At 39.6% G+C, this 21438-nt stretch overlaps 1 protein-coding gene and 3 long non-coding RNA genes across 4 annotated transcripts; 3 read left to right on the top strand and 1 right to left on the bottom strand.

Moving 5' to 3' along the window:
* The first annotated feature begins 685 nt into the window (after positions 1–685).
* LOC129749388 (uncharacterized) lies at positions 686–1474 on the top strand. The gene is made up of 5 exons (XM_055744351.1): positions 686–867; positions 930–971; positions 1036–1107; positions 1179–1247; positions 1310–1474. The coding sequence occupies exons 1-5, from the start codon at positions 742–744 to the stop codon at positions 1361–1363; spliced, it is 363 nt and encodes a 120-aa protein (XP_055600326.1). The 5' UTR covers positions 686–741; the 3' UTR covers positions 1364–1474.
* A 12354-nt stretch (positions 1475–13828) lies between these two features.
* LOC129744483 (uncharacterized) lies at positions 13829–14198 on the top strand. Its single transcript, XR_008736924.1, has 2 exons — positions 13829–13930; positions 14006–14198. It is a non-coding gene; the product is annotated as an uncharacterized LOC129744483 (long non-coding RNA).
* Positions 14199–15510: 1312 nt separating this feature from the next.
* Positions 15511–16009, top strand: LOC129744392 (uncharacterized). Its single transcript, XR_008736904.1, has 2 exons — positions 15511–15692; positions 15761–16009. It is a non-coding gene; the product is annotated as an uncharacterized LOC129744392 (long non-coding RNA).
* Positions 16010–20078: 4069 nt separating this feature from the next.
* LOC129745220 (uncharacterized) lies at positions 20079–20492 on the bottom strand. Its single transcript, XR_008737100.1, has 2 exons — positions 20357–20492; positions 20079–20276 (listed from the first exon to the last, which is right to left on the bottom strand). It is a non-coding gene; the product is annotated as an uncharacterized LOC129745220 (long non-coding RNA).
* Between the last annotated feature and the right edge of the window lie 946 nt (positions 20493–21438).

Genomic DNA, 21438 nt, shown 5'->3' with positions numbered 1-21438 from the left:
TAAGTCAGAAAGTCAGAAAGTCAGAAAATCAGAAACTCAGAAAATCAGAAAGTCAGAAAGTCAGAAAGTCAGGAAATCGAAAAGACAGAAAGTCAGAAAGTCAGAAAGTCAGAAAGTCAGAAAATCAGAAAGTCAGAAAGTCAGAAAGTCAGAAAGACAGAAAGTCAGAAAGTCAGAAAGTGAGAAAGTCAGAAAGTCAGAAAGTCAGAAAGTCAGAAAGTCAGAAAGTCAGAAAGTCAAAAAGTCGGAAAATGAGAAAGTCAGGAATTCATAAAGTCAGAAAATTGGAAAGTAAGAGAGTCAAAAAGACAGAAAGCCATAAAATTTTAAAGAAACTTTTTAAAGTCATTAAGTCATAAAGTCATAAGAAAATCAGAGCTACAGAAAGTCACGGGAAGTATGAAACTTAAAAAAAGTTTCAAAATCAGATGTTTTGGAAATCAGAAAAAATCAAACTTAGAAGGAAAAAAACTGTCATATGCTTCGAAGGTCAAACAATATCACGAAATTCGTCACATTCCAAATGCTGATTATTCCGATAAAAGAACACATCAGATTAATACATTTTTTTTTTTGATTCAAAAGAAGCCGCCGATAATGATTTGTTTTCAATTATTGAAACAATTTCCCAGAAAATTAGTTCCTCTTAATTTCGCCTTCATGAGCACTATTTAACAGACTGGAACTGAAGTTATTGTGCAGTACTAACAAGCGACTTTACTAGTTAACCAAGGAAAAAAAATGTTGTTCGAAAACGGTGGATTTGTGTGGCTGCTCCTAGCTGCTTTGTGCTCGATGAATTCGGGCAGTTTCGCTCTGCCGAAAGAAGTTGAAGATCAACCGCCACCGGATTTCATTTATTATAAGGTCAGTAGTTGGAAAATATACTTTTTAAGGAAATTTTTTTCAAAACTACATTTTTTTTCAAGCGTTCGCCTGAAGTCCTCACGCCACCCGGTGCTGAAGTGAAGGTAAATGGTTAAGAGTCTTTTTGTGGTTATAAACTCAAATTTTCGTTTCTTTAATTAACTCAAGCGATCACTCTTTGGAGGAGCTTCAGATGATCTACCATCAGGTTTTAGTCCCATGCCTCAACCACGATTCAAGGTAATCTTTGAGAACTAGTCAGATGAAGTTACAACTATTGACATTTCCATTTCTATTATTTTTATTTCAAGGCGCCATTATACAAACCTCGTCGTCGTTATCATCAACATCAACATGCATCCGCACCCGCAGCAGCGAAGGTAAATAGTCGGGAATAGTTTTATTTTTAACTGTTGATTGAGTTTCTTTTTTTATTCTCTAGCCTTCATTGACTTTGACCAAACTTCTTGTTCAAAAAAGTGTTCTCAAGGTTTAGTGTCCTGAAAATGACGTTGAATCCTAATTTGTGTCAAATTTTTAGTCAGATCTCCGCAATTTTTCAAACATAAGCAGAAGAAATCGTTAATAAAATTATTCAAACTACTAAGTTTTGTGTTTTGATCGAGTTAAAGAAACAATGAATGATAGAGAAATGAAAAGTTTTGATTTATTTTTAAGCTCTTTCAAACATCCGTAACTAAGCGTGTTTCAATACACGCTCACTTAAAAAAACTCACAAAACCTAAAAAACCAAAATAATTTGTTTTATGATTACTTTGGAGCCATTTTTTTTTTCAAACAATTTCCAAGAAAGCATAATTCAACCCCAAAGAGGAAGGCGGCTCATCAATCTGTGATCCTGGCATTCCTGGCGTAATGTGCACTTTCTTCGCGAAATGTGGTTTTTTGCTTCCGTTCCGTTTTCCAACTTCATCCCCCCAGTTTTTTTTTTTTGCTTCAGTCGGTGCTGCAAGTTTGTAAGACCGACTCGAAGCCAAGCAACAAGTAGATACCCCCACCATTTTTGCTCAGCACCAGCAAAAAAAAACACAGCGCTGCAAAGCACAAAAACTCTCAATGCATCCGACCAACCAGCCAATCCATCCCTCCGCCCATGATTTTTATGCTCCCGGTTTGCAAACAGCAGCAGCAAAAAAAAAGCATAAAGCATAAGCACAAGCGCATAAGACTTGATGATTACTTTGGTCCCCTCATGCTTTCGCCTCTGTCTTCGTTGAACTCGTCTCGTCATCGTCATCACCATCACCATCGATCGGTCCTCCGATGTCGATCTTCTCGACACTCTTTCCCTACTTTGGACTGGACTCTTACTCTTTGAGCGGTGCTGATGCAATTGCAAATGGGTGCATATTATTGGGGGGAGGGCTCCTTTTTTCCCATTATTATCGGTGGGTATGTTCTTATGCTTTCTGCTGCTGGTTGGAGGTTTGAGAGCAAGCGGGCAAATGAAGGCGAAGCAAAAGAAGTACTCATACTCTCTATACTACTTATTACCACCGACCTTATTGCTGCCACCAACCATCAAACCATCAAACCATCGACTGGCCCGGCCTGGCTCCGGTTGGCTGATTGCAATTATGAACAATGATGGCGTATTGTACCTACCCCGTCGTCGTCGTTGTGGCGTCCGGATTGCGCACACTTGAGTTTTTCCACCAATCCCGTGGCTTGCCGGGTCCAAGCCACAGATGAAACGGTGTTGCTCGATTTTTCAAATTTTTTATATGGCGACCATTGGAAAATTTAGCCAATTTTTTCAATTTTTTAGTAATATTTTCGCCCTAAAGTTCCGTTTCTGATTTTGTACATGGCGACCGTTCTAAATTTTCAGAAAATTTGATCGTCAGAATAAAGGAAGGCCAAAAGGCAAGATGCTCGTCAGCCCAAAAGATAGGTTTCTGTCGAAATAAAGTACTTGAGTTTGCAGATCAACCTTTTTGGAAAAAACTTGGTCAGAAAATGGGCTTTTCACCTATAAAACTATCCTTCAAAGCCATCAGAAGAGTTATGAGGTTTTGCAAGATGGTTGAGTCAATGGTTTTCAATCCAGGATGGTATTCAACCTTGAAGAAAGTCTTCAGACCATTATTGTATAGATTTCAGGCTTCAGGCTTCAGGTTTCAGGCCTCAGGCTTCAAGCTTCAAGTTTCAGACTTCAAGCCTCAGACTTCAAGCCCCAGGCTTCAAGGTTCAGGCTTCAAGTTCAGGCTTCAGGCTTCAGAAAACGGTATTCGCGCCAAACATTGATCTGTAGCCCAAAGAGTAGTCTGAAACTGGACATATGACCAAAGAGAGGCTTCAGGCCTCAGGGTTTTCAGGCTTCAGGCTTCAGGCTTCAGGCTTCAGGCTTCAGGCTTCAGGCTTCAGGCTTCAGGCTTCAGGCTTCAGGCTTCAGGCTTCAGGCTTCAGGCTTCAGGCTTCAGGCTTCAGGCTTCAGGCTTCAGGCTTCAGGCTTCAGGCCTCAGGCTTCAAGCTTCAAGCTTCAGGCTTCAAGCCTCAGACTTCAAGCCCCAGGCTTCAGACAGTGTTCTGAATATCACTCATTTTCAATGAATGTTTCTGATTGCACTTCGCACCTGAACGTACAGCGGTCGGGTTTCGTTATTGATTGCTACTGGACCTACCCGATCATCGATCGTTCAATTCATCGCTAAAATACAGATCACCTCGCACGATGCTTGCTGTCAAAACAGTGCAGCACCATCATCAAATTGGAATATCACCAATGCGCAATGCATATGGCGAATCTTGTTGGTCTTCGATCAGGAGTGAATGGATCAGGCTGTGAGTGAATGATACATGAAGCCGATCATTAGCGTATTTTGTTTGATTTGATATAAAGCAAATTAATAAATTTATTTGTTGTTATAACGTTTTTAAACATCAGTATGATCAAAATCAAATTGCAGTTGTGTTTGTGAGGGAAAGACGTTCACTTTCGCCGTGTTTTTCAATTTTTACAAGTTCTCTTATTAAAATGTCGTACGTCACGTTAAAACTACTGAGAATTTATGGTGTCCCGCACAACTGTTTGATTTTTCTCGTCCTGCAAAAAATAATTTTGAATTTCATATAATTCAGGCAGATACTGAGTGAGCTACATTCAGAATGGATCAGTTTGTATCTCACTCATCTCCGATATGCGATGTTTGCTGAACCGATGATTCTGAATGATGCGACTCGGTTTGCATAGCTGATAGGAGCGCTGATCGAGATTGCATACCAGCCAGGCGAAGCAGTAGCGAGAGGCGCTATCCCATTATACAATCGGAATGTTTCCAACAGGAAACGCATCCTGAGTGTTTGTTTTGATTGATTTTCGGACCATTGGCTTCAGATTTCAGGCTTCAAGGTTCAGGCTTCAGACTTCAGGCTTCAGGCTTCAGGCTTCAGGCTTCAGGCTTCAGGCATCAGGCATCAGGATTCAGGCTTCTGGCTTCAGGCTTCAGGCTTCAGGCTTCAGGCTTCAAGCTTCAGGCTTCAAGCTTCAGGCTTCTGACTTCAGGCTTCATGCTTGGCTGGAGAGCGACCTTCAGGCCAGAAGCCAGTATCTACTGAGACACTGAGACACAATCACTGAGGAAGTGAAGAAAGTCTACAGGCCATTAACCTTGAAGAAGGGCTTCAGGCCTCAAACTTCAAGCTTCTGGCTCCAAACTTCAAGCTTCAGACTTCAGGCTTTAAGCATCAGGCCTCAAACTTCAAGCTTCTGGCCCCAAACTTCAAGCTTCAGACTTCAGGCTTCAAGTATCAGGCCTCAAACTTCAAGCTACAGGCCTCAAACTTCAAGCTACAGGCCTCAAACTTCAAGCTCCAGACATCAGGCTTCAGACTTCAGGTTCAGGCTTCAGGTTTCAAACTTCAAGCTTCAGGCTTCAGGCTTCAGGCTTCAAACTTCAAGCTTCAGGCTTCAAGCTGCAGGCTTTAGGCTTCAGGCTTCAGGCTTCAGGTTTGAGGCTTGAGGCTTGAGGCTTCAAACCTCAGGTTTCAGGCTTCAGGTTTCAGACTTCAGGCTTCAGGCTTCAGGCTTCAGGCCACAAACTTCAAGCTTCAGGCTTCAAACTTCAAGCTTCAGGCCTCAAACTTCAAGCTTCAGACTTTAGGCTTCAGGCTTCAGGCTTCAGTCTTCAAGCTTCAAGTTCCAAGCTTCAAGCTGTAGGCTTCAGCCTCAAACTGCAAGCTTCAAGCTTCAAGTTGTAGGCTTCAGGCCTCAAACTTCAAGCTTCAGACTTCAAGCTTCAAGCTTCAGGCTTCAGGCTTCAGGCCTCAGGCTTCAGGCCTCAGGCCTCAAACTTCAAGCTTTAGGCCTCAAACTTCAAGCTTTAGACTTCAGGATTCAACCTTCAGGCTTCAGAATTCAAGCTTCAGGCTTCAGGCTTCAATTTCAAGCCTCAGGCTTCAGGCCTCAGGCTTCAAGCTGTAGGCTTCAGGCTTGAGGTTTGAGGCTTGAGGCTTGAGGCTTCAAGTTTCAGGTTTCAAGCTTCAGATTTCAGGCTTCATACTTAAGGCTTCAGGCCTCAGGCTTCCAGTTTCAGACTTCAGGCTTCAGAAAAGGGTATTCGTACCAAACATTGATCTGTAGCCTAATGATTTTCATGTCTGAAAATGGACATCTGACCAAAGAGACGTCGACCTGATGATCGTCAAAAAAAAGGAAGATCGTTTTCAGCACCAAACAACAAAACGATTGAACCCAAAAAAGAGTCTACAAGTTGGAAGATGATCTTCAGACCCAAGGGTAGAAATTCGATCAAAGAATATCTGACTTCAAGACCGTTATCATACTTTTAAGTTCCGAGGATAGTCTTGGAGTCAGAAAATCATTGAATTGTTGTTAGTCTTGAGGCTAGTCTGCAGTCCAAAGAACTTGCTTCAGTTGGTTTTAACCCTAGAAAGTGAAGTTCAAGCGCGTTTGTTTTTTTTTCAAAACCATCAAAACGATATCAAGATTTTTTTGCCGTCAGGTCACAAAATCTATTTTCAGGCTAACAAATTGGTCTTCAAAGCAGGGCTATCTTCAGCCTTGAAGGTAGGCATTAGGCCCCGTTGGGATGGTTCTAAGGCTTAAGGGTGGTCTTCAGGTCAAATCATGGTCTGGTTGATCTTATGACCAGAGAAAGGTCATCCAATCAGAAGAGGATCCCCAGCCACGATGAAACTCTCAAGGCTGGAGAATGATTTTAAGACCTACAATCACATTCTCTTAAACCAGAAGATGGTCGTCAGGCCAGATGCCAGTATTCACTGAGACACCGAGAAACAATCACTGAGACTTTTTTTAATTTGAAGAAGATCGTCTGAACTGTGATAATATCTACAGGCCAGAAGTCAGTATTCACTGGAACAATGAGAAACAATCACTAAGACTTTTTTTAAAAAAATGGAAGATCGTCTGAATTGTGATGATATCTTCAGACCAGGGGCAGCCATCAACTTTTTGAATGTTCCTTAAGCCTGGAAATGGTCTTCAAGCCAGAAGAATTTTTATTCCAAACCAAAAGAAGGTCATCTAGGCAGTGGTAGATCTTCATGCCAGAGATCTCAAAATCGGAGATCGATCGCATGGTTTTCAGACCAGATGTTTGTCTTCAATTATAAACATGGTCTTGGAGCCAGAAACCGTTCCAGAGCCAGAGGAATGATCTTTATGTGAAAAGATGATCTTCAGGCTAGAGTCAACCTTCATTGACGAGATCAGAAGGCTTATCTTCAGCCAAGAGAATGATTTTCGGTGGAGTAGATGGCCTTCAGCTCAGAAGATGGTCGTCAGGCTACCCTACCTGTTTTAGAGGTCAGAAGATTGTTTTCAGACCAGAGGCGGCCAAAAATTAATCAAGGACAGGTTTCCAGATCAGAAGATCATCTTCATGAGCAAGGAATAGTCTCCAAGTCGAAGGATGATCTTCAGGTCAGAAGCTGTTTTCGGTTAAGGAATCAATTAACGAATCTTTAGCCAATAGAATGGTTCCTGGGCCAGAGATCGATCTTAAGGCCAGTAGCCAATATTCACTGAGACACTGAGAAATAATCACTGAGATTTTTTCAAGCAGAAGAGGGTGGTATGAACTGCGATAATATCTATAGGCCAGAGATTGATTTTCAGGCCAGAATCCAGTATTCACTGAGACACTGAGAAACAATCACCTAGACCTTTTTAATTAGAGAAAGGTCATCTGAAATGCGAAAATATCTACAGGGCAGAGATCGATCTTCAAGCCACTAGCCAGTATTCACTGAACCACTGAGAAACAATCACTGGGACTTTTTTAATTAGAGGGAGGTCGTCTGAACTGTGATAATATCTGAAAACCAGAGTATGGTATTTAGGTCGGATGATAGTCATCCTACCGGATAGATGATTTTCAGTCCAGATGGTAGTCTAGAGGTTGATTTTTAAGTTTTTGGGCCAGGAAATGATTGTGTAACTCGATAGAAAGTTCCAGACTAGAAGTTGGTCCTTAAAACAGAAAAAAAAATCTTAAGAGCCCAGGACGATCTCTAGGCCAATGCGTGTTTTTTGGGTCAGAAGATGATTTTCAGACTAGAGACCAGGAGCACTCTTCAACTAATAGAAAGGTCCTTAGGCCAGAAAATGGTCTCCAGACCAGAAGAGTTTTTTTTAACCAAAGGAAGATCATCTAGGCAGTGGTAGACCTTCAGACCAGAGGTCTCAAAATCTGAGATCGGTTTCATGGTTCTCAGACCAGATGTTGGTCTTCAGTTATAAACATGGTCTTAAAGCCAGAAGCTGTTCCAGAGCCAGAGGAATGATCTTTATGTGAAAAGATTATCTTCAAGCTAGAATCAATCTTCACTGAAGAGATCAGAAGACTTACCTTCGGCCAAGAGAATGATTTTCAGTGGAGTAGATGGTCTTCAGCTCAGAAGATGATCATCAAGCTACAGGACCTGTTTTAGAGGTCAGAAGATTGTTTTCAGACCAGAGGCGGCCAAAAACTGATCAAGAACAGGTTCACAGGTCAGAAGATCATCTTCATGAGTAAGGAATAGTCTCAAAGTCGAAGGATGATCTTCAGGTCGGAAGCTGTTTTCGGTTAAGGAATCAATTAACGAATCTTTAGCCAATAGAATGGTTCCTGGGCCAGAAATCGATCTTCAGGCAAGAAGCCAGTATTCACTGAGACACTGAGAAATAATCACTGAGATTTTTTCAAGCAGAAGAAGGTAGTCTAGACTGCGATAATATCTACAGGCCAGAGATTGATTTTCAGGCCAGAAGCCACTATTCACTGAGACACTGAGAAACAATCACTGAGACTTTTTTTTAATTAAAGAAAGGTCGTCTGATCTGTGATAATATCTACAGGTCAGACATCGATCTTCAGGCCAGAGGCCAGTATTCTCTGAGACACTGAGGAACAATCACTGAGTTTTTTTTAACTAGAGGAAGGTCGTCTGCACTGAGATAATATCTAAAAACTAGAGGATGGTATTTAGGTCGGATGATAGTCATCCGATCCAATAGATGATCTTCAGGCCAGAAGGTGGTCTAGAGGTTGGTTTTATAGTTTTTGGGCCAGAAAATGATTGTGTAACCCCAGAGAAATCTTAAGACTAGGAAGTGGTCCTTAGATCCCAAGAAATTCTTAAGGGTGCAGAATGATTTCCTGGCTAATGACTGTTTTTCGGATCAGCGGATAATTTTCAGACCAGAGGACAATCTTCAGACCAGGAGCAGTCTTCAACTAATTTAATAGACCTTAGGCCAGAAAATGGTCTTCAGGCCAAAATAGTTTTTTTTCCAAACCAGCAGAAGGTCATCTAGGCAGTGGTAGATCTTAAGGCCAGAGGTCTGAAGATCGAAGATCGGTCGAATGTTTCTCATACCAGATGTTGGTCTTTAGTTTCGGTCGTGCTCATTAAGTCAGAAGTTGGTCGTCTAACCAGATGAAATTCTTTTAACCAGAGGATGATTTTGAAGTATTCAAAAGGTTAGAATCAATCTTCATTGAAGAGATCAGGAGAACGCTCGTAAGGCTCACAAACAGAATAACCATGAGACTCTCAAAATTTTTGTAAATCAAAATCAAAATGACTTAGTCATCAGGGTTGGAATTCTTCATCAAATCAAATTGAACACTGGATGTGACAAGAGACCTTCGAATTTTTCATTTTCAAGCAATGATAAGTCATCAAATCGTACCTCAATCACAAATGTTTATATTTTTCAAACTAATTACAAAATACTCATTTTCGTGTAACAAAAACGTTTGAATGCCAAAACCTTGCTAACCTTCCAGACCTATAGGTTATAATGGGGGGCAAAGTGGCTCATTGAAGGGGCAATCTCTTCGTACTCGCTTGTGATGATCGGATGAATCACCCGCGAGCTGAAATCATGTAAGAAAACATTTCATAAACGACTAAACTGGAAAATTTGAAGAGGAATCATCTCTCAGCTTACCTTAACCTGTGGTGGCAGATCCTGTGCGTCAGTAGTGTTGCCAGGTATGGCAAACAGCATCAGCATGGCAAAAAAAATTAGCGGAAAAAACGTCTTCATTTTCGTTCTCTCGTACTGAGCGAGATCAAAATAAATCTCTCAAGTGTAGCTTTTCCGTGAACGTTTGTTAGCTTTTATATCGGTGATTTTTACCATTTTTGAGTTACTAGCTGGGCTGTTAACAATTGTTTAGTCAAAATATAATCATCGTTTTAGAAACATCAACAAATCTGCATGTAAATAATTAGTAAATTAAATGAATTTTTCGCTTGATTTTTCATTGTTTTTTTTTATTTGGCGACCGCTGTACAATTTCATTGGAATGTTTTCAATTTTGTTAAAAACTGTTTTGAAATTTTTGAAATCTCTCAAACAAAAGACCACAATTGTTTTTGGGCGTGTGTTTTAACACACTTTTTGTTGAATAATAAAGCAATTCTGTTTCCTTGAAGTAACTAGACTCTGAAGATGTTTTTCAGCCCAAAAAAACTACCTTCAGGATGAAATGTGTTCTTTAAGCTGTCCTTAGGCCTGAACTTGATCGTCTGATCAATAGACAGGCTGTACACCAGCATTGTTTTCAGATCATAGGATAATCTTCATTGAGAAGCATCAGTCTGCAGGACGAAGACTGCAGGCCAGAAGCAAAGATTCCAGTAGGAAGAAGATAGAAAATGGTCCTAAGTTGAAAATCTGATCTTCAGGCCAGAATGTAGTTTTCTTAAAGTCAGAAAATCGTCTTCAAAGTAGAAATTGGTTTTTTGACTGGAATGAGGATGCGCTTCCGGCCAAATGATGATTATTTGACAGAGTCGTTTGGTCGTCAGTCCGAAAAATGATCCTCAGGCTAGAGAAAAGTAATAAACCCGGAAGCAAGGTTGTCGAAATCACAGAAAAATCCATAATTTTTCAGAATTTTGAGCGAATTTTCATTACAGAATCTGTGCAACACAACACAATATTTTGAAAATATTCACAGCTTTCACAGATTTTATAAATTTTCAACGTTTTCTCTAAATTTAAATTATTATTTCATCATAAATTTCACATTTCTTACATTGTTTTGGATAAACATTATAGAATTGGAAAAAAGTAAAATATTCAAAAGATTTATGCTATTTCCACCACAAAATTTTCGGGAAAAATCAAAGAAAGTAAGATTTTTTTGCGTAAAACCACAGATTCTTTTTCGGCAACCTTGGTCGGAGGGTGATCTGCAAACTTAGAGGTAGTCTTAAAATCAGAGCTCGATATAAATACCAGAGGATGATCTACAGACCAGTAGATAGTTTTAAGGCCCATGGATGATGATCTTCATGCCAGAAGCAGTCTTCGGTCGATAGTTTGTTTCTTAGGCCAAAAAATGATCCTCACATCAGAAGAAATTTTAGTGCTCTGAGAGTTTTCCAAACCAGGAAATTTTAGAAGATGCTTTTTGGGTTCTGGCTTCAGGCTTCAGGGTTCAGGGTTCAGGGTTCAGGCTTCAGGCTTCAGGCTTCAGGCTTCAGGCTTCAGGCTTCGGGCCTCAAGCTTTAGGCTTTCGGCCTCAGGCTTTAGACTTCAAGCTTCAGGCTTCAGACTTCAAGCTTCAGACTTCAAGTTTCAGGCCTCAGGTTCAAGCTTCACGCTTAAGACATCAAGCTCCAGACTTCAGACCTCAAGTTTCAGGCTTCATACTTCTGGCTTCAAGCTTCTGTCTTCAAGCTTCTGGCTCCAAGTTGCAGGCTTCAGACTTCGGGCTTCAGGCTTCAGACTTCAAGCTTCAGACTTCAGACTTCAAGCTTCAGACTTCAGACATTAAGCTTCAGGCTTCAGACTTCAGACTTCAAGCTTCAGGCCTCAGACTTCAGGCTACAGGCCTCAGGCTTCAAACTTCAGGCTTCAGGCTTAAGGCTTAAGGCTTCAGAAAACGGTATTCGTGCCGAACATTAATCTGTAGCCTAAAGAGTAGTCTGAAACTGGACATCTGACCAAAGGGAGGCTTCAGGCTTCAGGCTTGAAGCTTCAGGGTTCAGGCTTCAGGCTTCAGGCTTCAGGATTCAGGCTTAGGGCTTCAGGCTTCAGGCTTCAGGCTTCAGGCTTCAGGCTTCAGGCTTCAGGCTTCAGGCTTCAGGCTTCAGGCTTCAGGCTTCAGGCTTCAGGCTTCAGGCTTCAGGCCTCAGGCTTCAGGCTTCAGGCTTCCGGTTTCAGGCTTCAGAAAACGGTATTCGTGCAGAACATTGATCCGTAGCCTAAAGAATAGTCTGAAACTAGACATCTGACCGAAGAGAGGCTTCAGGCTTCAGGTTTCAGGCTTCAGAAAACGGTATTCGTGCCAAACGTTGATCTGTAGCCTATTGATCTTCATGTCTGAAAATGGACATCTGACCAAAGAGAGGTCGTCAGGTCAGAAGATCGTTTTCAGCACCAAACACCAAAGACTGATATTGAACCCAAAAACGAGTCTTGGAGACACTTTGGAAGATGATCATCAGATCCAAGGGTAGAAATTCGGTCAAAGAACTGCGTTTTCTGATTTCAAGACAATTATCAGGTCAAGTGATGGAAGTCATCTTAAAGCACGGTCAGAGGATACTTCTAAGTTCCGAGGATAATCTTCAAGCAAGAAAATTATTGGATCGTTGTTAGTCTTGAAGATAGTCTGAAGTCCAAAGAACTTGCTTCAGGTGATTTTAACACTAAAAAGTGAAGTTCAAGCGCGCTTTTTTTCAAAACCACCGAAATTACCTAATTATGGTGCACTTCATCATAATTTGTTTACAAGCAACTAATAAACAAACTTTCATCTACCTTCTTATCTTCATGCTTGTTTATACAATTCGCAAAACGAATCCAGCTTTAAATGCTAGGCAGGCCATGCCTGCTTTTAACTTGTTGTTGATATTCGTCAATCTTCGTTTAACTATAGGCAAACCATCTGATAACATCGAAACGTAATTCAATGCCATTACTACAGTATGACCCATAAAAATTGCACTCCCATTACTTTTAGCACTCTGTATTAAAGGGTGATACGGTCAAAATTTGGTCAATATCAACTTGACGTATTTCTTTCAATTTTGAATTTAAAAAAACCTGAACATCCCTCATTTTGAAGGTGTGTGTTTGTAGAATGTTGCTCCTATTTTGATTTTGGAATTCACTCTTCAGTTGTCAAAATGCCGTCCAAGGAAGAAGAGCAGCGTATCAAAATTTTGCTCGCGAAAATCCGAGCTACTCGCACGCAAAACTGGCAAATCGCTAAAAGTTACCAAATCAATCGTTACAAATGCAATTAAAGTATTTGGGGAACGTATGTCGAAAGCCACGAAGTCTGGATCGGGGGGAAATCGAAAACCGGAAGCCGCTGAGACGACAAAGAAAGTTGCCGGTAGTTTCGAGCGAAACCCTAACCTCTCTCTCCGAGATGCCGCAAATAAGCTGTGTGTATCGTCTACAACCGTGCATCGAGCCAAAAAACGAGCCGGACTATCGACTTACAAGAAGGTAGTTACTCCAAATCGCGATGATAAACAAAATACGACGGCCAAAGCGCGATCCCGGAGGCTGTACACGACGATGCTGACAAAGTTTGACTGCGTGGTAATGGACGACGAAACCTACGTCAAAGCCGACTACAAGCAGCTTCCGGGACAGGAGTTTTATACGGCAAAAGGAAGGAGAAAGGAAGCAGATATTTTCAAGCACATGAAACTGTCAAAGTTCGCGAAGAAATATCTGGTTTGGCAAGCCATCTGTACCTGTGGCTTGAAAAGCAGCATTTTCATAGCTTCCGGGACTGTCAACCAAGAAATTTACGTGAAAGAGTGTTTGAATAAACGTCTGCTGCCTTTCCTGAAGAAACACGGTTGTTCCGTACTGTTTTGGCCGGATTTGGCATCTTGCCATTACGGTAAAAAGGCCATGGAGTGGTATGCCGCCAACAACGTGCAGGTGGTTCTCAAGGACAAGGTGGCTGTACAAAATCTGATGGCAGGGGTAGAGCGTAAGTCCCGGCAATTCGGATTTGGAAAAGCGGAAGCCTAACTGAATATTTTTACTTTATTTTATACTAATTAAACTTGAAAAAGAAATTTAATTTGACTTTTTAAATAAACGATTTCACCGATTTACACGCGTTTTCTATTGACCAAATTTTGACCATATCACCCTTTAGGTAGGTTTTGGCAGTTTTTGGTGATTTTTTTTGAGTGTGTATTAGCTCTAATCCTCATCTGTCAATTGACATAAACAATGCAGCAATGATCCCAATTCAGATCTCGCCTGAAGAGTGAAGGTGGACACATCGAGTGATTGTTTCTTAATACGCTGAAAAGGTTTTAAAATCATATTGACATCAAGAAAAATGTTTATGAACCTTGACGGCAAATTTTCGCATTTTTTATGGTTCATACTGTACAAAGCGATAATCGGAAACGTTTGATGTTCCTTAGAACCCAGCTATATAAAGAATTTGATTTCCTTACACTTAAGAACGAAGCAATGAAGAGCTATTTTCCGCTAATTTTGTTTGCCGTCTGGATGCTCTTTGTCATGACTGGCACCACTGCCATGGAACCAAACTCAAACGATACGATGGTGAGTGTTAGGTCAGAAACATAGTGAAATTCAAACTTTAATTTGAAACGATATGTTTTTTTTTCCTTTCAACAGGATATCAATCACGCACGTGTGAAGCGCAAATGTCCCTGGCCCGAATCCAATCCGCTGTGTGGCCTTTGGCATGGTTAGTGAACCTTCTGAATGAAAATTATGAGAAGAAACGTTTTTCAAAAGTATCTTCGAGGAGGGACAGCCGACGAAGTTGCGAAACAGTTTTGAGCAGTAAAAACTTGTTTCTTTTAGAGTTTGTTTGTTTCGATTTTAACGAGGATCGAAATCCCTACAGATCATTTGACGCGTCCAGTGTTTTTGTTTTATCTCTGTTTGATTTGAGCCCGAGTGACAGTTATAGCGAAATTATACAAAAAAAACTTGAAACAAACCAAGTTTGTTTCGTGCGAGAGTTCATAAATCAAAATGGGAGCCAGATGTTCTGAATCAAAGCAATCGAAAGATTCCGTTTAATTCAACCATGGTAACCGTGGTTGAATTGAAGGGAATCTTTCGATTGTTTTGATTCAGTAGAATTATTCATCCAAGTAGGCTCACAACATATATTAGAGGCAAATGTTGGCTATACTGGCCTTGAAGCGATCCTAGCGGCATTTCGACTGTTTTACGGTCATATTTTGATTTCTTTGCCATACTGATTGATTGTCGATTTTCTTGATAACTGTGAATGAATGTTCAGATTGTCATGAAAAAAACCATTTTGTTGATCATTTAAGAATTTGTGTGACTTTAAAATCATTTCGAAGGTCCTACGACTATTTTCTTAGCTTCAGAACAAACCTGATCCGATGACTTAACATCCTTATTGATGTTTTTATGAGACTTTTCATGCAATTTGGATAACATGATTGCTTGACGACCATTTAGACAGCCTTACGACCTTAAGATCTTGACCGTCCGGCTATTGTATTGCCATTTTTAGGAACACCTTGAAGACCTTACGGTTGCAAACAGTTTTCTGAACAAATACCATTCTCAAAAGCTTCCGATCTGAATTTCTATCACTCTGTCCAAACGACCAATTACCTACTGGATTGAAAAATCAATTTTGGCTAGAAGACCTGGCTTCAGATCCAGTCTGAAGATCATTCTCTAGCCTAAAGACAATGCTCTTTGGAGTTGAGTATCTTTCTCTGACCTGAAAGGCCTCGATTGACAATTGTGTAGGTTTTCATCGAATTTATGGTCATTTTGAATCGGAGTCCACTCTTTAAGAAGTGGTGCTTGTTCACCAAATTTTTAAAAAATATAAATTTTATTTTTCAATGTATGTCAATCCTTGAGGATTGAAAGAAGATGCGTTATTTTTTTTTTGCTGTGCTAAGAGCATGGAACATTTTCCTTCAAAATTGAAATTTCATGCAAATTTACTATGTTTCACAACACATTATGGGGAAGTTCTCACAAATTGGCACATTTCATGGGTTGATGTGGATTTTTTCAACAACAATTATCGTGTGGATACGCGATTGTAAATAATCTGATTAGATTAGAAGTTTATCAGAAAGTTTTCAGTACGAGCTTGGAATTTTCAGGAAATTTCCTATAAATGAACTGGTCACTGACCAGTAACAGGTCAGAGCGAAGCCACACTCAGTGTTTGAGCTGATTTCACTGACTAAAGTAAACAATGAAGACTTTTTTCCCGCTAATTTTGTTTGCCGTTTTAATGCTGTTCGCGACAGCTGGCTACACTGACGCACAGGATCTAGAATCGGAAGTTATAGTAAGATAACATATTATTTTTTCCTCACTTATCAACAGTAAAATTAAATTGAACCCTTAAAATTTCAGGTTAACGGTGATGTACCTCCTCGTCTGAAGCGGCGACCACAAGGAGACTGCCCCGTCTATGAGCCTGGGCCTTGCCACCCGATTGATAAGGCCCCATAATTCAAGTTTTTTTGGAAGGAACGTTTTTTTAATTCGGGAACATCTGGCTTTCAATAAAGTTTTGCAACAGTTCAGAGCTATCAAAACCTGTGTGAGATAAAAGAAAATAAAATTCCGAAAGTCTTGCGTCACGATTTTTTTCTCTCCAGATTCTTACTGTTTTGCTTTTGAACCCGAATCAAATGCAACCGAAATTGTGTGAATGTTGACTTTACAATCGTCCTGGAAGTTTCTTGATGGATGGCGTTACAAAAATCCTGATATTACAGCATCATCACTCACTCTTGATTTTCTTACGCTTGTTTTGGTTGCCTTGTGATCACCATAATGATCTTACGACTCACCTTATGACCCTTAATCTTGATGGTATTAAGATTAGATTAAAGGCTCAACGATCTTTACGGTCTTATTGTGTTTAAAAAAAAGTTTGACCTTGAAGACCAATTTGTTTTTTTTTTCGTTTGCCACAATAGTTCGTTTGCAAAGCATCATTCGTTGGAACATTTCTGGTGCAAAGTTGATGCCAAACGGCAAGTGAGTGTATTCATATATACCAGTTACTAGGTAGAAAAAGTTGGTTTTCGTTGAATTTTTCCGTACTTTCAGTGCTACACGCATTCAATTTTATTTTCAAAAACAGTTTCAATTCCAAAATTTAGAAATTAATATTGAATTTGTCACAAGAGAGTCTGGCCAGATGACGGTTAATTATTCCGACAGCAATCTTCTGGGCTGAAGATCATCGCTCTTAAACGAGGCTGAAGGCTGATATACATATATATTTTTAATATCTGGCGAAGTGTATTCCCGTTAGGAAATCACCTGATAAAAAATCAACACTGGTAAGGATGCAACATGGATGAGGAAGCTAAGGACCTATTATAAAATGTACGGACATTGTCATCTACATTAAACAATTAATCTGATTTGGTCTGAGTCCGTCTGAAGACTGTCTGAACCCGTTTATTTAGTTTCTCTTTGTTCTTATACTAACTTAACTCTACACACATAATTCTTAACTCTACATTGACATTTATATGGAAAATATGGAAGTCTAGTCGATTATGAGGACTAGCTTCAGCAATAAATTTGTTTGGAAACTGTTAATGTCAACGACTTGGTTGATTCAACCGAATATTTGAATAATATATGAGAATTGTGGCTTGAGATTTAAGCTGTAGCATAAAACTGTTGGGTATTTCATTTATGACAGTTTATGCTTCAAATCATATGCTACACTATCGATCTTGACCGCCTTACGATTCTAGGTGAAAAAAAAAAAAGAAAAGTCTGCCTTTAGACCAGAAAAAAAAATTTAACCCAGGGACAGTCCAAGGACAAATTCATAGAAAGCTTACCTTAGCTCTTATACAATGATCTTCCAAACGTCAAACGCCTTTACTAAAAGCAGTTCAACGGTTTCCAAATGAGTTTTGACGTTTTATCAGGAAGTTTACTAGCAGCAATCGAAATTCAACCAAACATAAACAATAACTTATAAACAACTTATTAACTAACTTACCCAAGGGGAGTCTAATCGAAATAGAAATAGATGGAAGCACTTTTCCGCTGATTATAGGATCGAATGCCATTGAAATACGATCAGAGAAGAAAACTTACATGTGAGACCAAAAAGTTAATTGCACATTATTGGAAGGAAAAGGTGCTGCACATGAGAAATTTTGTAATAGAAATCCGGCTAGGAGACAATATTGTTTGTCGCAAAGCGCAGCTGGGACATATTTTCTTTTTGTGCTGACAATTTTACGAATGAGATATGGAGCTCGGGATTATTTTATTGTTATGCTTGTAAAGTCAGTTTCACAATCTGGTCGCATCTTTTCATTTACTACAGCGCCCCTAGTTGTCACATCGCAAATCTATTGACAGTGTTTTGATCCGGATGGTTTGTTAACTTAGTGGTGAAAATTTCATCAAGATTGAAGCAGTCAGTCAAAAGTTATCGACGAGGGAACGCGAAAGGTGAGAGAAAATTCTGCACACTCACGTAGAGAAACCGACGTGGTCAGGGGTAAAGATCGCGAAATTCCTGAAATATCCATAATCGACTGTAAATTCGGTGCTGCAATGTTACCGGGAGACCATTACGGTGGATCGAGCAAAATAAACCAGGCGTAAAAGTGGAACATATGACCGGAAGCTGGGAGCAAATGTAATTCGATCAGTTCACAATAATCCTGCAATCTTCTTGCGTGATTTGGCGAAAAAGTTCAAGACGAACCACAGTACAGCTCGACGAATTTGTTTGCGAGAAGGCACACACCCCAACAGGACGCTGAAACAAAACCAGGTTACCAAAACCAGGGCAAGGAAGTTGTACGAGAAAGTGTTGACCACGTACAACGGATGCATTTTGATGGACGACGAAACTTACGTCAAAATGGATTTTGGACAAATACCCGGTAACAAATTTTACCTTACGAAGCGTAAAGGGAATGTTGCGGGTAGATTCAAGTTTGTTTTCGCAGATAAATTTGCTCGTAAGTTGATGATTTGGCAAGGGATCTGTAGTTGTGGGAAGAAGACTAAGATTTTCATCACTGGGGACACAATGAATGGAAATGTTTACAAAGAAGAATGTCTCCAGAAGAGGGTTTTGCCATTCATTCGGTCCCACAAAGGTCTGGTGAAGTTCTGTTCGGACCTGGCAAGCTGCCACTACAGCCGGGATGTCGTTAAGTGGTATAAGGAGAACAAGATCGATTTTGTTGAAAAAAGTGTCAATCCACCAAACTGGCAGGATTTTCGTCCCATCGAGAAATATTGGGCAATAGTTAAGGGCAAACTGAAGAAATGTGGCAGAACCAAAAAAAAAACCCGCTCAAATGGAAAAGTGATGGAACAAGATGGCGAATGAGGTTACTAGCAGTACTGTGCAGAAAATGATGGGTGGTATCACAAAAAAAAGTTCGAAAATTGATTCGAAAAGCTGACGAATGATTTTTATGTATTTTTTTCCTCAAAGAGCAATAAAAGCCCTACAAAATGACAATTCTACTACTTGTTGTATGTTATTTCTTTGCGGAGAAATGATCTATTTTATCCGACCAGATTCTATGTGAAACAGACTTAACAGTCAAATTGAACTCGAAATTCTGTTTGAGGAAGAGAGAATTTGAGAATTTTATGAACTAAATTTAACTTTTTTTTTTGGAGGAGTAGGCGTAGACCTTATAGCAATACACATGTTTATTTTTTGCGTGTCTGCGAAAATTTTGATAAATTCTAGTGCTTTTTGAAAAAAAATATTGTAATAAGTTATAAAAGGAAATTTTAACTATCGTTTAATCGGTCTCGGTTTTGGATCGCTGAAGAAAAATCGATGTGTGTGTGAGCAAGCAAGAGATCGAGCGAGTGTGTTGATTTGTTTGGGTACGTGATTGACGGAAGTTTCGAGGATATCCTGGTGATTTTGTCAATATTCTCCTTAAAAATTAAAAGAAGGCTCGGATAAGTTCACTAGTTTTCCCTGAAAAAAGTTATTAAGATATCAACATAAAGTACAAAACTGGTGTTGTCATCGAGATGTTGAAATAATGGCTGTTTTATGTGGAGAAGTTAAATTTTCTACTCGGGTGATTTCCATAACTGTCAGTTCATGGCATGCTGTGGCCAACCAGACAGACCGCAGATGGCAGAAAAACGGCTGAAGCTTTTAGATGGCTGAAATAGAAGTATCCTTGTATTTCATTTCTTCTAAATCAAAAAGTATTTATTCAATAGGTACATAAATTAAACTCTTTTTTTTTTCAACAATTATGAGCTCACCGGTAATGAACAAAAAGTTGAATGAAATTTCTTAAATAATTCAAACCAAAAGGTTGATTGATGAAATTCTTAATAAAAGTTGGTTTCAACCCGTTTGTTTTTCATGTTTTGTCAGGACCTTTCATGGAATGTAGCAATCTGGAAGAATCCATTTAATCCGATAACATAACCCCACTTCTGGCTTAAAAACCTGAAAACTGTCCTCTTGCCTGAAGATCTAACCCTATTCAGAGGACATTCATCTGGCCTGAGGAGTATGCTCCTGCCTTCAGATCAACTACTGGCCTGAAAACGATCTTCTAGAATGAAAGCCAACCCCCGACCTTGAGACCATTCTCTAGCCTGAAGATGTACCACACTCAACTCAGCTTCTCAAATGTAAGATGTTGTCTTCAGATCACGAATCGAACTTCAATAAATGAAAATCTGGTTTATATAAGCATGTCCCAAAGGGAATTTTATTGTTCAAAAACTTTACCATGCACCCTCACAAGAAAGGTGTACCCTAATTCAGCAGATTTACCAACTACCCTTCTACCTCGTGACCAAATTTAATACATTCGCCCGACTCATGGATCGGACAATCGCCCTGTGCTGCTCGCTTGCCAATTATTGGTTCATGCTGATGCTGGAATACAAAGATGACATTTTCATTTTAATTCAGTAAGTAGTAATTTCCAAGAGATTGAAAATAACTCTCAAGCTTACCAACAAATCGTCTGGGTCCCGTGCACCAGTGCTGCCAGTCATGGCGAACAGCATCAACACGGCGAACAAAACTAGCGAAAACCAAGTCTTCATTGCTCCTTGTATGGGGTGTAATCAGTATAAACTCTAAGTTCTATGACTTTTCTCGAATTGCAACCATCTCTTATATAGGTAGGTGGTTTTTGAAAACGTCAAGCGGCTTTACTAATAGCTTGGTAATGACACCCAAATGAGTTTCGAAGTTGTCAGCAAGTAATGTTTCATAAACTTCAACTAATAACTATGAAATTAGCCATTTTAGGGGTACTTTTTCATCAATTTGTGAGTGAACTACTTATTGACTAACTAACTTACTCTTACATGCTTGTTTGCACCATTTTCAAAACAAAATCAGTTTTGCATGAAACGATAACTGAAAGTTAACCTAATTAGTCTAGCCTACTAAATAGTTTGTTTTACATTTATCACCCAATCTTGCTTGTGGAAACAAAAAAAATCCCTAGGATTTCTTTTAATCGTTTTAAGTTCTTTTTTCCAAGATTTAAAAGTGAGGCTAGGTGGCAGCAGTGTTTCTCTCGAAGTCCATGCAATCTTCATATAAAATTAACACCCTCAGAAAGGAAAACTCAAAAGTAAGTTTTTTTAACAAATACCCATTATTTCCTCTACTTCTGTTAATTAGGAAAATTTCCATGAAATTATTCTTACAAATTTAAGTCGTCATAACAACAGCGTTTGAAATTATTTTCCCAAAATTTCGTACCACAATCTTATCGCCACCAGTTTCTAATTACAATTTCAAAACAGATTTTACTATTTTTTTTTTATTTTTAAGATTTCTAATTCTCGTTGCAACGTCCTATAAAATCCTGATGCTCTTCGAGTAAACCATTATTCTGTTCGTACTAGCACCGAAGTTCGTTTCACCTCCTTCTAAGTAAGGTCAAGATTTGTTAACAGTTCTGACCTCAACGATGAAGCTCCAGAACGCATTTTTGGTTGTGTTGATTTTGGTTTGCGCATGGTTGGTGGATGCCAGCCAAGGTCGAATCCTCTCTGCACCGAAAGCTCGTAAACCAGCT

This window comes from Uranotaenia lowii, chromosome 2 (assembly GCF_029784155.1).
Source record: "Uranotaenia lowii strain MFRU-FL chromosome 2, ASM2978415v1, whole genome shotgun sequence".
NCBI classification, from domain to species: Eukaryota; Metazoa; Arthropoda; class Insecta; order Diptera; family Culicidae; genus Uranotaenia; species Uranotaenia lowii.
Note: the sequence above shows the minus strand (reverse complement) of the source record. Positions and strands in the feature narration are given on the sequence as shown.